This window comes from Solanum stenotomum, unplaced genomic scaffold, assembly GCF_019186545.1.
Source record: "Solanum stenotomum isolate F172 unplaced genomic scaffold, ASM1918654v1 scaffold25311, whole genome shotgun sequence".
Taxonomy (NCBI): Eukaryota; Viridiplantae; Streptophyta; class Magnoliopsida; order Solanales; family Solanaceae; genus Solanum; species Solanum stenotomum.
In genome coordinates, this window is record NW_026028480.1 from 300,094 (window position 1) to 315,566 (window position 15,473).

Below are 15,473 nucleotides of genomic sequence, written 5' to 3' on the forward strand. Positions count from 1 at the left end.
GATATTCTTCATAGATATTTTTTAGTAATTAATTAATTAGATCAAGGAAATCTTTCGGTTTTGAAAAGTCCTCCTTTTCCTCCGAAGTCCTCCGATTCCAGGAAGTCCAAATCCTGGAAGTCCTCCTTTTCCTCCTCCTATTCCCGAAGGTCCTCCAATTTTAGGAAGTCCTCCTCCTCCTATTCCCGAAGGTCCTCCGATTTTGGGGAGTCCTCCAATTCCTGGAGGTCCTCCGATTTTTGGAAGTCCTCCTCCTCCAATTCCCGGAGGTCCTCCGATTTTGGGAACTCCTCCTCCTCCAATTCCCGAAAGTCCTCCGATTTTGGGAACTCCTCCTCCTCCTCCAATTCCGGGAAGTGCTCCGATTCCAGGAAGTCCTCCAATTCTAGGAAGTCCTCCTCTACCAATTCCTGAGGGTCCTCCTATCCCAGGAAGTCCTCCTCCTCCTATTGTTGGAAGTCCTCCGATTTCGGGAAATCCTCCAATTTTTGGAAGCCCTCCGATTCCGGGAAGTCCTCCTCCTCCTAATGTTGGTGGTCCTCCAATTTCGGAAAGTCCTCCTCCGATTGTAGGAAGCCCTCCGATTCCGGGAAGTCCTCCAATTCCAGGAAGTCCTCCAATTCCCGGAAAACCTCCCCCAAATCCTGGAAGTCCGCCGCCAAAAAATTTGGCGTCATTTGTCTCACTTGCCTCTCCTGCACCAGATATCATACACATACATGTTAATGTCCTCCTCCAATTCCTATATATTTGTAATAACAAACAAAATTATTAAAGAAAAATCTTCTTTATTAAAAAACTATATATAACATATTACATATTTTTTAAAAAAATATTATTTTTGCAAGGTTTTTCATAGATTAACTTATGCCCTATATTTTTAAATGAACTAAATTTAAATGAATCAAAATGATCTAAGAAATTAAAACAGTGGGTCATTCACCCACCTAATTACTTGCATATGTCATACTTTCATGGGATTATTTTGTGCAACTTATAGACAAATCAACTTTCGACGAATTATGATTGGCTAAGTTACTAAAAGGTTGGGTAATTCACCTACTCAAACTTGTGTGACCGTGGAAATTAAGCGCTTGAAAATTACTAAACACGTATATCACTACTGTTCAACTTCATTTTCAGATGAACAAAATAATTTAGGCTTTTATTTAGGAGGGAATGGAACAATTTAATTTATGAAATTAAGGTCTTAATTAAAGGAAAAGTATTACGAGTCTATTTAGATAACGATTCAAAATATTTTAAAAAAAGTTCATGAGAGAAAATGATTTGCTTTTCAAACTGTAACACCTTTACATAAAATGCCACGTAGGGAGCTTACCCTTTTTCAAGGAAGTGATGGAACTCTAAGCCAACTTCCTAGCTGCGACCTCTGATGTTGTCAAAAGAAAAATAGCCAAAACAATTAGCAAAAATGCCTTCGATCCCATTTTTTTTTTTTTGTTTAAATATAACTACTATTTGAATTATGATAATTGTAGAAAACTAATGAACATTTTGCCTCTATTTATAGTATTGATCAATTTGAAATTTTGCATTAGTAGAGTCCGCTAGTTATTAGTTAAGTTGGCAAATTAGACTAAATGAAATAACTATATTGCATTTTTCTAATTAGCTATTTATGGCAAAGTATAACAATTATATATGGTTAAGAATTAAACAGATCATGCTGTCTGAATTTACTATATGTAATTTATATATTATAGTAATATATGCTCTAACAGAGATAGCGTCTTTTAGTATCCAAAAATGTTATAAATGTCTTGATTTACTAACTATGAAGTTTCATATTCCAGTTAAAACTTCTGTGTAACAATATTTTTTTATCTGAATACGTTTCGATTGCTATTTATCACATATTATGGAAAATTGGTTCCTAAATAAACTTGTCTGTTATAGAGATCGTCAGGCTCCCAATTGGAGTTGGTGTAAGATGTAATTTATATCTGACTGAAATTAACTGATGTAGTGAACCCTGAGTTTATATTTGTTGTTTGTATTTGCTGAATTAATTGAAAGGGTAAGGTAGGAAATAGCCGAAATGAAACATCCAATTCAATTTACACTCTGCATTGAAATTATTGAAATCATATGACTCTGATATCGATATTCTACCGTCCGTCCCTGTCTATGAGAAATACCAGGTACAAACTCCTATTAGCCTAATTAAACATATGGCACATTAAGATACCTTTAATTTCTAAATTTCGACTTTTAAAGAGTAGCACTTTGACGTTGAAACACTGGACATTGAAGTTAGAAAAAGGACACCAAAAAGAAATGAAAGTTACTACAGTCAGAGGTCTACAGACTACAATGGTGAAGACCAAATGTTATGCTTGAAGCCGTTGTAGCTCGCCAGAATTAATCATCTGCAGATTTGAGGCGGCAATAAGGGAATGCTTGTGGTATCTCTCCAAATTTCCAATCTGATGGCCATCAAATTTTAGCTCAAACTCATCTTTAAACTTTACACCAAATTCAAGGTTTAAACTGGTCCCCTGAGGTGATTCCAATGTTAGCGGTCTCTAAGCTCTCACCAAACGTTGTGGAATCAACACCCAAGCTGAAGAATCGTAAATCAGTTCGTTTGAATGTTTTATGTTAGCTCTAATGTAAATCTGGCCCGTTGACTATACACTTACATAACATCAGATGTAACACTAATTTAACTTGAAATCTGTCCTAATAAACACCTTACAATGGGCTGAGCTTCATACGAAACTAATACCATGAATGACTTTGGAAAGTACCTTATTGATAAGGTTACTCAGACTTATTGATAGACGTCTTATCAAAATTTGAGTTGGCACAAATATATTATTATTGAGTTGGACTCTCAATAATTTGTTGAGTTATGTTGAATGTGAAATTTTGATGAATGACAAATATAACAAACATTAATAATAATGTCACAAATATTTGGTAGTGTGACAAAAGATTACTATAAAACTTGACCCTTATCATATCTACTGAAACAACTTAATAAAAGTTCTATGTATGCAGTGAAGGAACCAGGTACGGACATCGCAGAAGACTGAAAGTAGATTTCAAGTGCAAAAAATATTCTTTAAAGGATTTGATTTATTGTATAAACGTGTAGATCAAGGAACAAAAACTCAACATAAAAACACTATCATAGTCTCAACCTTAATGATACCGATACAGTATATGATATTGATTTAGTATCCAAAAATTATCAGCCTTAATGAAGGGGGTATGGGTTGTATTTATTTATGGGAGAATGGATATTTCTTGAATTACTTTGGATTTGGGTATGAACATGTAATTATTTTGCATTTTATGACTCATTTACATAATTTTTCCAAAAAATAATATTCAGAAAATCGATTGACTTGGTCAGAATTGCTGTTAAATCATTAAAAATAATAGATAAATCAAATCATTAAAAATAATAGATAAATCAATCGGCATAGTCGGTAATTTAACTTTTTCACAAATTTTGTTAGTTATTTTTTCCCAAAAATGCGATTAAAAGTATAAATAAAAAAAGGGAAACAGGAAAAATATACCCCTGAACTATCGTAAATGGCATGCAGATACCCTTCGTTATACTTTTGGGATATTGATGCTCCTGCCGTCCAAAAACTAGAGCATATATACCATTTATACAAAAAAATAAACAAAATGGATATATGTATATGTAATGTATCGATATTGTATAAATAATTATATAATATATTGATATTATATGAATAGTTACGTAATATATTGATATTGTATAAATAGTAATATAACGTGTCAATATTATATAAATAGTTATGTATAACCGTGCATATATGATACATACCCACGTATCATAAATGTATATACATTGTTATATGATATTTGTACATTGCAGCGGTTTATCTTTCTTATGAGCTGTATATTTTTTTTCAATCCCGACAAACACAAATCTCCTCCAAATAGTCTCAAATTTTAGATATGAGTTCCTCTCGATGTTTTGATTCTTTTGATATATTATTCACTCGAAATGATTCAAGGTTGCTGCAAGTCAAATTTCAAACTTTGAACTTGGAAGCTTTTCGGTGATATATTTCAATGGACATCCAGCTCAAATCTCTTTTGATAAGTCCCAAATTTTAAATATGAACTTTTATATTATTCACTCGAAACGATACACATTTATGATAAGTCAAATTTAAAAATTTGAGTCATGGAGCTCTTCACTGCGGTTCTCTTTTTTTCCATTTTTATGACTCTTTGAAATTACTAGTTTTATGTAATATCTCGTTTTAATCGAAGGTTGGCTAATGATCCGATTCTGGCGTTTTTTTAATTATTACTATTCAAAAAAAAAATGATTATGCACTTTATTGGTTAAAGATAGGGGCTCAATGGTCATATTTTGTATAAATGATATGTGAGTCATTTTAGATAAGAAATTTTAATCCAATAGATATTTTATCAACAGTAAAATCTCTATAAATTAATACTCGATAAATTAATAATTTCTTTAAAATAATATTTTCTCCGATCCCGACTTGGGCCAATGGAAAAAATCACCAATTTCAATAAGATAATGAGATAATATATTTTCAGAAGACCCCTATATAAATATTTGGTCCCATTAATATTATAAATTAATAATTCTTTAAAAGTACAAATATATCTAAGACAGTTTAGTGAAATATGATTCTATTGTGTTCTGTTTTTTCTTAAAATTTAAATCTTGTTAAAGCTCATCTCTAACTTTTCTTATTGCATCCAAGAGCTCTGGTGTTGTCTTTTCGAATTGCACCATAAAATTGTGAAGAGTTCTAGATGCGATAAGTGTTTCCTTAAGCGTAACTAGTTCCAAAGGTATAGTATCATCTTCAACTTCATCATCAACATTGCTTTTTCCGATGGTATCCATAATTTCTTCTTAGCTCTGGACCTCTGAACATGTATCACATTCACCCGGATAATCCAACAGGTTATTGACATCCATTTTATTGTGGTAACCAAGATCATTAATCATGACCTCAAGTTCATGAATGACGCTTTCACAAGTAGGTTTATTCAAATTCTCTGAGATTGCATCCCCCGAATGAATTTTACAGTGTCGAAAACAATTTGCTATTGTTTCTTGCTGAACATTTGTTGCCCAAACAGGGATTGCAAAATTGATAGCATCCAAAACATTAACCTTTGTTGGATCAGTTTGTCCCACTTCATAGCCTTCTAATATCCTACGATAAAATTTGTTCGATAATACATCTTGAAAGCTCTTATTATCCCAGCATCACAAGGTTGAAATTAGTAAGATACAATGACTTTGATGTATTCGTTGTACTTTATGTATAATATTTTTTTAAATATGATACATAAATTAGTAAGATAAATTGAATCTCAAACCATTCTTTATCCTTCTTTAAATTAATAAATATTAACTTATTGATTAAATAATATCTATATAAAATAATAAAATTTCACAGTCCCACCTATATTAATTTATAGAGGTTTTACTGTAAATGTTTTTGACTCTTCTTTTGGTAAATTAATGGGAATGTGTGACGTCCATTAGACCATATTTACTTGTTATAAAGAATAATATATTTATTTTTATAATTAAAATTCCCATATTTTAATGGAACTTGCATATAGAAATCGTTCAAAAATTCTTTAAACTAATGATATATATATACTAAATTTGTTGCTAATACAATATCGGAACCGATTTTTCATAAGCAATTCACTTGTAAATCATGTTATTCATTTCCGTTGTAGTTACGCGATGAATTTTCTTCATGCAAACGTCTAAATTTTATGGGGGGCTCAAAACGAATATTAGATATTGAACGAGAATTTTTTTAAAAAAAAAAGTAATTCAAGTTAAATTGAATGTTATGTAAAACGGAACAAAATAATTAAATACAAAGGAAAAAATAGCTTCAATTGGATTTTTGCTTAACTATTTGGATGACAAATGACAATTACTTGTAAACGAAAAGGGGCGTATAGAAAGTAAGTTCTCTAATATTATTTCCCTTCAATTTATTTATATTATTAATATAATACAAAGAAACATGACATGATGACCATCCATATAGTAAATGAACGGCCACTTATCATACATTTATTCATACGTTTTATTTGGGTTTCCTACCTGGGTTTGATATCCGTTTTGGGATCTGACGGTGAAGTTTCACTTTAGAGAGAAACATTTACTCCCTATCAAAGGTTACTTCATGCCCAGGTTTCGAACCTCTAATTGAAGATAAAAGATTAGTTACCACTTCACTGCTTGGTGGTATACATTTATTCATACTTCCAACAACAAAACTATTACCTACTAAAATACACGACATAATATATAAGTAGACACCATAATTATTCTTTAGTAATTAATTAATTAGCTCCGGAAATTCTTTGGATTCTGAAAAGTCCTCTTCCAATTCATGGAAATAGGCCTCCTATAAGTGGTCCGATTATGGGAAGGCCTGCAATTGATCCTCCTCCTCCAAGTAATCCTCCGATCACGGGAAGTCCTGAAATTATTTCTCCAAAATTTCAAAAATATTTAAAACAAAAAAAGTAACTTTTCAAACAGTAACACCTTTATATAAAATACGATCGGAAAGATCATACCATTTCCCGACGGAGTGATGGAACTCTGAAGCAACTTCCTAGCTTCAACCTCTGATGTTATCACAAGAAAAATAGCCAAAACAATTAGTAAAAATGCCTTCAATCCCATATTATTTTTGCTTAAATATAACTATTTCTTGAATTATGATAATTGTATGAAACTAATGAACATTTTTCCTCTATTTATAGTATTGATCATTTGAACTTCTTGTGAGCTAAAATTGAAAAGTTGCATCGTTAGACTATATATGTATGTACCAGACTAGTTATTAGTTAAGTTGGCAGATTATATATTAGACTAATTATAATTATATATTGTATTTTCCTAATTATAATTATATGATTATATATGGCTGAGAATTAGCTATATTCAAAATGTTATAATCGTCTTGAATTATCGAGCTTCTTTATAACATTATCATTATTCACAATTCAGATAATATTTTAAAACTATTATAGCACAATGTTATTATAAAAAACATATAATATAACATAACTTGAAAAACTGATTCCAATTTAGTTTATGGTACGTATTAAAATACTAAAGTAGTAAATCGTAACTGAATAATAGGAGTAAATTAAATTTCTACCAACTTAGTGAAAGTAACTAAAGTCACTTACGTACCTTATTTTTATATCAATAAATTCACCTTATTTCTAAAAAATAATTTTAACCGGAAAGTGGTTTTTCTTTACTATTTTTCAGAATATTGAACCAATTATATTTTTAAAGATACCAATTCATTTTTATTAACTGTTAACTATTTTTTAATACAATTTTATACATAAATTTACATCCATATCAAAAGTACTAAATTAAGCTAAATCTAGTACGGTGTCCTCCCCTGTCTATGATAAAGACATGGAACAAACTCTTATTAGACTAAATTAAACATATGGTACGTGACATACTTTTCAAAATGTATTTGGTAAAATTTGAGTTTATGAAGGAACCAACAAATATCAGTCGATTATTTTAGCGTCAAAATTCGGGAAAATACTTGTTACTATAGGGTAAATCGAACCGCAAAATTTATTGTTTCATGAACGAATAGATCCAACCTGTTTTTTTTTAAATAAAGAATAATATTCAGAACCAGTTTTCTTGGTTAAAACTCTGGTTAACTCATTAAAAATAATTGATTGATCGATAAACTGGTTGGTGCAGTCAACAATTTTATTTTAAAGAATTATAAATTTCATAAAATAATTGGTTGATAATTACTTGTAATAAGTTTTCTGATATTATTTAATTATTATTTATATAAAGAAACACGATATGATAATCATTCGTCCATAGTAAACGAATGCCATACATTTATTCACACTTTTTTTCTATCTGGTGTTTGATATCCGTATTAGAGTCTAAATTATTCGAATTCATATGGATAAAGTTACACATTGAAGGTAAAGTGCTTCCTATCAAAGGTGATTACATGCATATCCAGGTCTGAAACATCTAATTAAGAATAAAAATTACTTATCACTCCAACACAACCTTTTGTGGTATACATTTATTCATACTTTCAACAACAAAACTATTACCTACTAAAACAATATNATTGTTCGAATTCATATAGATAAAGTTACACATTGAATGTAAAGTGCTACCTATCAAAGGTGATTACATGCATACCCAGGTCTGAAACGTCTAATTAAGAATAAAAAATTACTTATCACTCCAACACAACCTTTTGTGGTATACATTTATTCATACTTTCAACAACAAAACTATTACCTACTAAAACACTATATACATACATATATATATATATATATAACCACAATGGATATTCTTCATAGATATTCTTTAGTAATTAATTAATTAGATCAAGGAAGTCTTTCGGTTTTGAAAAGTCCTCCTTTTCCTCCAATTCCTGGAAGTCCTCCGATTCCTCCAAATCCTGGAAGTCCTCCTTTTCCTCCTACTATTCCTGGAGGTCCTCCTCCTCCAATTCCCGAAGGTCCTCCGATTTTGGGGAGTCCTCCAATTACTGAAGGTCCTCCGATTCCAGGCAGTCCTCCAAATCCTGGAAGTCCTCCTTTTCCTCCTCCTATTCCCGGAGGTCCTCCAATTTTAGGAAGTCCTCCTCCTCCAATTCCCGAAGGTCCTCCGATTTTGGGGAGTCCTCCAATTCCTGAAGGTCCTCCGATTTTTGGAAGTCCTCCGATTCCAGGAAGTCCTCCAAATCCTGGAAGTCCACCTTTTCCTCCTCCTATTCCTGGAGATCCTCCTCCTCCAATTCCTGGAGGTCCTCCGATTTTGGGAACTCCTCCTCCTCCAATTTCTGGAAGTCCTCCTAGTCCTGGAAGTCCTCCGATTCCGGGAAGTCCTCCAATTCCCGAAAGTCCTCCTCCACCAATTCCTGAGGGTCCTCCTATCCCAGGAAGTCCTCCGATTCCGGGAAGTCCTCCTCCTCCTATTGTTGGAAGTCCTCCAATTTTTGGAAGTTCTCCGATTCCGGGAAGTCCTCCTCCTATTTTTGGAAGTCCTCCAATTTTTGGAAATCCTCCTCCGATTCCAGGAAGCCCTCCTATTCCGGGAAGTCCTCCTATTGTTGGAAGTCCTCCAATTTTTGGAAGTCCTCCTCCGATTCCGGGAAGTCCACCAATTCCCGGAAAACCTCCCCCAAATCCCGGAAGTCCTCCTCCGAAAAATTTGGCGTCATTTGTCTCACTTGCCTCTCCTGCACCAGATATCATACACATACATGCATGTTAATGTCCTCCTCCAATTCTTATAATTTTTGTAATAACAAACAAAATTATTAAAGAAAATTCTTCTTTATTAAAAAACTATATATAACATATTAAATATATATATTTTTTTAAATATTATTTTTGCAAGGTTTTTTCATAGATTAACTCAGGCCCTATATTTATCATACGCCCCCAATTTTTAAATGAACTAAATTTAGAAGAATCAAAATGATCCAAGTAATTAAAACGGTGGCCGGGTCATTCACCCACCAAATTACTTGCGTATGGCATACTTTCATGTGCTTTTGTGCAACTTATAGACAAATTGACTTTCGACGAATCACGCTTGGCTAAGTTACTAAAGGTTGGGTAATTTAGGCTTTTATTAAGGAGGGAATGGAACAATTCAATTTACGAAATTAAGGTCTTAGTTAAAGGAAAAGTATCACGAGTCAATTTAGATAACAATTCAAATATTTCTCAGAAAATTTATGAGACAAATAATTTGACTTTTCAAACTGTAACACCTTTACATAAAATAGGACGTAGGGAGCTTACCCTTTTTCAAGGATGTGATGGAACTCTGAGCCAACTTCCTAGCTGCAACCTCTGATGTTGTCACAAGAAAAATAGCCAAAACAATTAGCAAAAATGCCTTCGATCCCATTATTTTTTTTGTTTAAATATAACAACTACTTGAATTATGATAATTGCAGAAAACTAATGAACATTTTGCCTCTATTTATAGTATTGATCAATTTGAAATTTTGTATTAGTAGAGTCCCGCTAGTTATTAATTAAGTTGACAGATTAGACTAAATGAAATAACTATATATTGCATATTCCTAATTAGCTATATATGGCAACGTATAATAATTATATATGGTTAAGAATTAAACCGATCATGCTGTTTCAATTTACTATATTTAATTTATAGTATATTATTGTAATATATGCTCTAACAGAGGTAGTGTCTTTTAGTATCCAAAAATGTTATAAATGTCTTGATTTACTAACTAGAAGTTTCATATTCCAGTAAAAACTTGTCTCTAACAACATTGTTTATCTGAATACGTTTTGATTGCTATATAGCACATAACATGAAAAATTGATTCCTAAATAAACTTGTCCGTTATAGAGGATGTCAGGCTCCTAAATGGAGTTGGTGTAGGATGTGATTTATATCCAACTTAAACTAACTCGTCGAGTGAACCCTGAGTTTATATTTGTTGTTTGTATTTTCTGAATTAATTGAAAGGGTAAGGTAGGAAATAGCCGAAATGAAACATCCAATTCAATTTACAATTTGCATTGAAATTACTGAAATCAGATGAATCTGATATCGATATTCTACGTCCGCCCCTGTCTATGAGAAAGACCAAGAACAAACTCCTATTAGCCTAATTAAACATATGGCACATTAAGATACCTTTAATTTCTAAATTTCGACTTTTAAAGAGTAGCACTTTGACATTGAAACACTGGACCATATTTTCTTTTATGGTTCTAATCACTAAATAGAAAATTTTCTATAGACGTCTTGTCAGAATTTGAGTTGGCACAAATATGTTATTATTGAGTCGGATTTTGTTGTTCTAATCACTTACGAAGGAATACGTTGTGATTTTTTTCCGTTGATTTTATTACTCCTTTGAGCAACGAGTTTTTTCAAGGTAAAATTCTTATGTTGATTATTCCATACTTCACTTCTTGTTTAGATGACTAAAGAATCTTCAAACCTCAGTACTTGTGGAATTACACTGAATATGTTGTTGTTAGATGACTCAAGAACTTGTGCATTAATTAGATGGCGACACAAAATAATAGAAATTTGTTAGTTCTTTTAGCACTAAAACCCCGGAAAATTATTTTTGCTATCGAGTCTATTGATAAATTGAACCACAACATTCATTGTTTTATAGTCAGTGTTGTGTAAAAATTAAATTAAAAATAATATTCAGAAAAATCTATCCGTTATTTTTGCCCAAATCTATCTATATATAATAGGAGAGGAAAAAGTGACACTGCACCATAAATTTTCTAGAATTTATAAATTATTAAAATCAATTTAAAATTTGAAAATTTTACAGTTTCTTAAATCTTGGATAATGGTGTAAAACTTTCAAACAGTTACTTTTTACGGTTTTTACTTTTAGTGGATAATAAATCACAAATTTTGTGGACAACAATATATTTTTAAAAACGGTGGATAAATCAAGACTCATTTGAAAAAGTCAAGAAACGCTTCAAAGGTTCACTCCAATATATGTATTGAACTTATATGCCACTTTTTTTTCTTTGAATTTGCTGTATACTGGGTGAAATTTGTTGCATACTCAAAAAGGTTTTATCACTAGATTAATATGTAATATACTTAAATTTTTTAAATTATGTAGAATGTTTCTCTAAAAATAGTTATTTATCGTAGATTTATTATTCAAATAAGTGAGTATCAATATATTTTTAAATGCATACTCCTTCCGGCAAAATATGCCTACTTAGGATGAACTCATCAATGAGAAGCAATGGAGGTTGAAAGATGAAACATATAAGATCGCAAATATTCACGCATTTTATTCTTTATTGAATCAATACTTTAGTTTTGATGAAATGCTAAGAATTACTCTGCACTAATATTTTCAAGTTCATTTTTTATTTTGCTTATTGATTTATTATTAACATATTTGTTCAAAGTTTTAGTTATATAATTGCTATCAATGTAAAAATACTAATAGTTGATATAGTGAATAAATACAATAAAACACAATAAGAAACAATAAAGTTATTTGATGACTATATAATTGGTTTCTTTAAATTCATAGCTATTTTATGTTTGGAAATGCAACATTGAAAATTCAAAAATTTCAAGAATAGAATTTCATACTTCATACAGTGTTGATAACTTGAAATGTGGTTATTAGTTTTTCTTACTGAATTTATGTAGGTATTTCATATTTTTTTATATTAATGTATCCATTGCCAATATATATTGACAGAGATGAAAATGACATATACAGTCACTACTGCCAGAACTCCAACGATGAAAAATTAAAGGAGTGGTTCTAGAGTCTTAGGACGGAATGTACCAAAAACGTTTCAGGGCGAAAATAAGTACACATCAAAAAAATATTTGATTCATAAGATTCTCATCTATACTTCTTTCTTTTACATTTTTGTTTGGCTTCTTCACTGCTCTTTTTGTTTCTAAAAATCTACGATTAGTTTAATTTTAGCTTATTTTCAATAGAATTATACTATTCCACCACTTAGAAATATATGTTTTTGTAAATATAAGCTTGACATATGGATTTTTTAAATAAGCTTTGTTCATTCTCATTGGTTTCTATTTCTATTTTTTTATTAGACGAAATAGGTTTTATTAATATTTTCCTGTATTTGATAGATATTTCATGTGATTTAAAGATTGATTAGATCAAGATCACATCACTTTTTCTCGGCAAGACTTTTTGCTATTTATTTTTTTTAAAATTCAAATTGATGATTTATCTTTTAAACATCTTACCTTATTCCTTTGTACTTTGCAGGTTATTGTACAGTGCAAATTCTAGGATCATAAAAACACATAGCTGATGTTGCCTAAATTACTTTGTCAAAGAGTGCAAATTCTTGAAATGTAATTAATAGATAGCTGATGAAACAAATTAACAATTCAAACACAAATATGGACTTCTTGCTATTCAATTTTTTCCAAAATTAGAATCGATGATTTATCTTTTTAACATCTTACCTTTATTCCTTTGTACTTTGTAGGTTATTGTGCAGTGCAAACTCTCGGATCGTAAAAATAGATAGCTGATGTTACCTAAATTACTTTGTCAAAGAGTGTAAATTCTCGAATTGTAATTAACAGATAGCTGATGAAACAAATTAACAATTCAAACACAAATATAATAATTTGGGTAAATCTACATTGATAGAAGTTGATGTTCATATGTGAGTTTTTCATATTAAAATATTTTTTTGTAATTTAAATTAAGACAAGATAAATAAATGGTATAATAATATAATTAGTTATTCAAAAAATTAATGTGCTTAATGTTGCTAATGATGTGGTCGTGAAATGGAGCACTTCTAATTAAAAAGATTATATTAGTCATGAAAGTTGGATTCATCTTTTTATTTTGAATTAATTCAATTATGCAGTCTAACTTCTAAATATAATGTATCCTATATTTTACACTCCTTATTGTGTCTTTATTTTAAAATATAATCATCATCATAATCTATTGAATATTGAAATTTAAAATGGTTACCTTTTCACACATGACACATGTCTATGTTTTACTATTTGAGAAAAATACATCAATTATAAAATTGAAAGTGCTATTTTAAGCTCATGCACGTAATTATAGTAAAACATAATTAAATAAATTGGAACAAACGAAAAATACACAACCAAAAGTCATAAATTTAATTTAAAACACTATTATATTTGAAATTATCCGCGCAACGCGCGAATACGAATACTAGTATATACTATAGAAGAAAATAAAACAGTTTTTTTTTTTTAATTTACGTCTAATATATAAAAATAAAAAGATTTAGTTGAAATATTAGAAAAGAGTCACAATATTGTACAGAGAAATAGGAAAACAACCCAAACGAACATAAGTTTTTCTGTTAGTAATAAAATAATTCAAAATCCCTTTCGATCGCCGGCCGCCGGGTCGCCGCATTGCCGCCGGCACGTTCGTCTCTCCGGGATCTCCTCTCTATCGATGCGCGCATAGGAGAGCTGTAGGTTTACGCACAGAATCAACATTTGAATCGATTGAGAGCTATAGAGAGAGAGAGAGGAAGTGCGGGGGAGGAATCGGAAGGTGGAACGGAACGATGATTACGAGATCGAAGCTAGCAGAGCAGCTGAGAGAGTATCAGATTAGATCGAAGCACGATTGGGCATCCGTCTCTTTCTTCTCTTCTACCTCTAACTTAACATCCTCAAGGTATCATTCATTTCCGATTAGGTTTTTTTTTGTTTTACCTTTTAAATTGATATCTCTCATGTTTTTGCTTATCCTATGGAATTGCACTCCTTAAAGCATATTTATGTTCTATGAAATTGTTGTTGAATTGATACTTGTGAGAATTGGATTTGATTTGGTAAATTCCAGCATTTGGATGTTAATTTTTGTGATTATACTCGGGATTATAATATAGGATACTTCGATTATCGTATAGTGTTCTTTTTTTGGACTCTTTTGTTTTGCTTGTGTAGTATTTTGCCTTTGTTTATTGACCCCTGTGAGCAGAGGGGAAACAACCTCTCTACCTCCCAAGGTAGGGGGTATACACTACCTTCCCCAGATCTCACGTGTGGGATTACACTGGGTAAATTGCTGTTGCTGTTGTTTTCATCAAGCCGAGGGTCTATAGGGAACAATGTCTCTACCTTTAGGGTAGGGGTAAGGTCTGGATACACCTACCTTCCCTAGATTGCACTTTGTAGGATTACATTTGGTATGTTGTTGTTAGTTGATGATTTTGCCTCGTCAAAGTTCTTTGGATGGTTAAAGATTGGGTCTTTTGAATAGAGGAACATTGTGAACATATTAGATATACTCCAAGTATTTGTTTGCCAGAATAGTTTTTCTGATGTGGCTCGATTGATTGACAATCCTGTTTCACTAATTAGTCTAAAGAGATTAGGCCATTTATGCAATGAATGTGTTACATGAAAAGCTAGGACTTCAAGAAGAATTCGAAGTTTCACTATTCAGGGTACCAAGGAATTCTGATAGAATGGCTCTAAAAGAAGAAATATACAGAAGATGAAGAAGTTTTGTATTAGACAAGGGTAAACTGATTACAATGGATTATTTATACACAAAGGTCACTAAACTGCTCTTAAGTGCAGTTGGCCGTTTTCTACCCTTCTTTGAATCATCTTCATCGGATTCCTCTTTCTCCATGGAGTCGCTTGAGTTTGTCCTTGTTGCAATAATAACACGCAGAAGCATTTGAGACTGAATGTGCTGTTCATTTGATGCTCAGCTCTCAATGAACATTTATCATCCTCCTTGTTGTAGTTTGTCAAGTCCTTCAACAGCTCCTTGGAACTAACAAGCTTCCGTTCCTTCACTTCTCTCCTAAATCTAAAATGTTGAAAACCCTCTCACATAAATCCCTCATTATTA

The 15,473-nt window shown here is 31.5% G+C and overlaps 2 protein-coding genes across 3 annotated transcripts in view; both read right to left on the reverse strand.

Annotated features, from left to right (window-relative positions):
• The window catches only part of LOC125851383 (uncharacterized), a 12,766-nt gene extending 6,018 nt beyond the window's left edge, over nucleotides 1–6,748 (reverse strand). Inside the window, exon 1 of one of the 2 annotated variants that reach the window (XR_007444905.1) lies at nucleotides 6,665–6,748. Coding sequence is in view for 1 of the 2 variants with exons in the window: in XM_049531182.1 (XP_049387139.1) it covers nucleotides 6,665–6,724 (60 nt within the window). In the remaining variant the exon portion in view is untranslated. The remainder of the gene's footprint in view (nucleotides 1–6,664) is intronic. The other variant, XM_049531182.1, reaches the window with a different exon arrangement.
• A 1,697-nt stretch (nucleotides 6,749–8,445) lies between these two features.
• Nucleotides 8,446–9,982, reverse strand: LOC125851412 (uncharacterized). Its single transcript, XM_049531211.1, has 2 exons — nucleotides 9,874–9,982; nucleotides 8,446–9,302 (listed from the first exon to the last, which is right to left on the reverse strand). The coding sequence occupies exons 1-2, from the start codon at nucleotides 9,980–9,982 to the stop codon at nucleotides 8,446–8,448; spliced, it is 966 nt and encodes a 321-aa protein (XP_049387168.1).
• Nucleotides 9,983–15,473: the final 5,491 nt, after the last annotated feature.

Bases quoted from the DNA above. Each gene is read 5' to 3' on its own strand.
- LOC125851412 (XM_049531211.1), bottom strand. From the start codon at position 9,982: ATGGGATCGAAGGCATTTTTGCTAATTGTTTTGGCTATTTTTCTTGTG. The intron at 9,303-9,873 runs GTAAGCTCCCTA...TATCTGGTGCAG, and splicing joins CATCACATCCTTGAAAAAGG to GAGAGGCAAGTGAGACAAAT.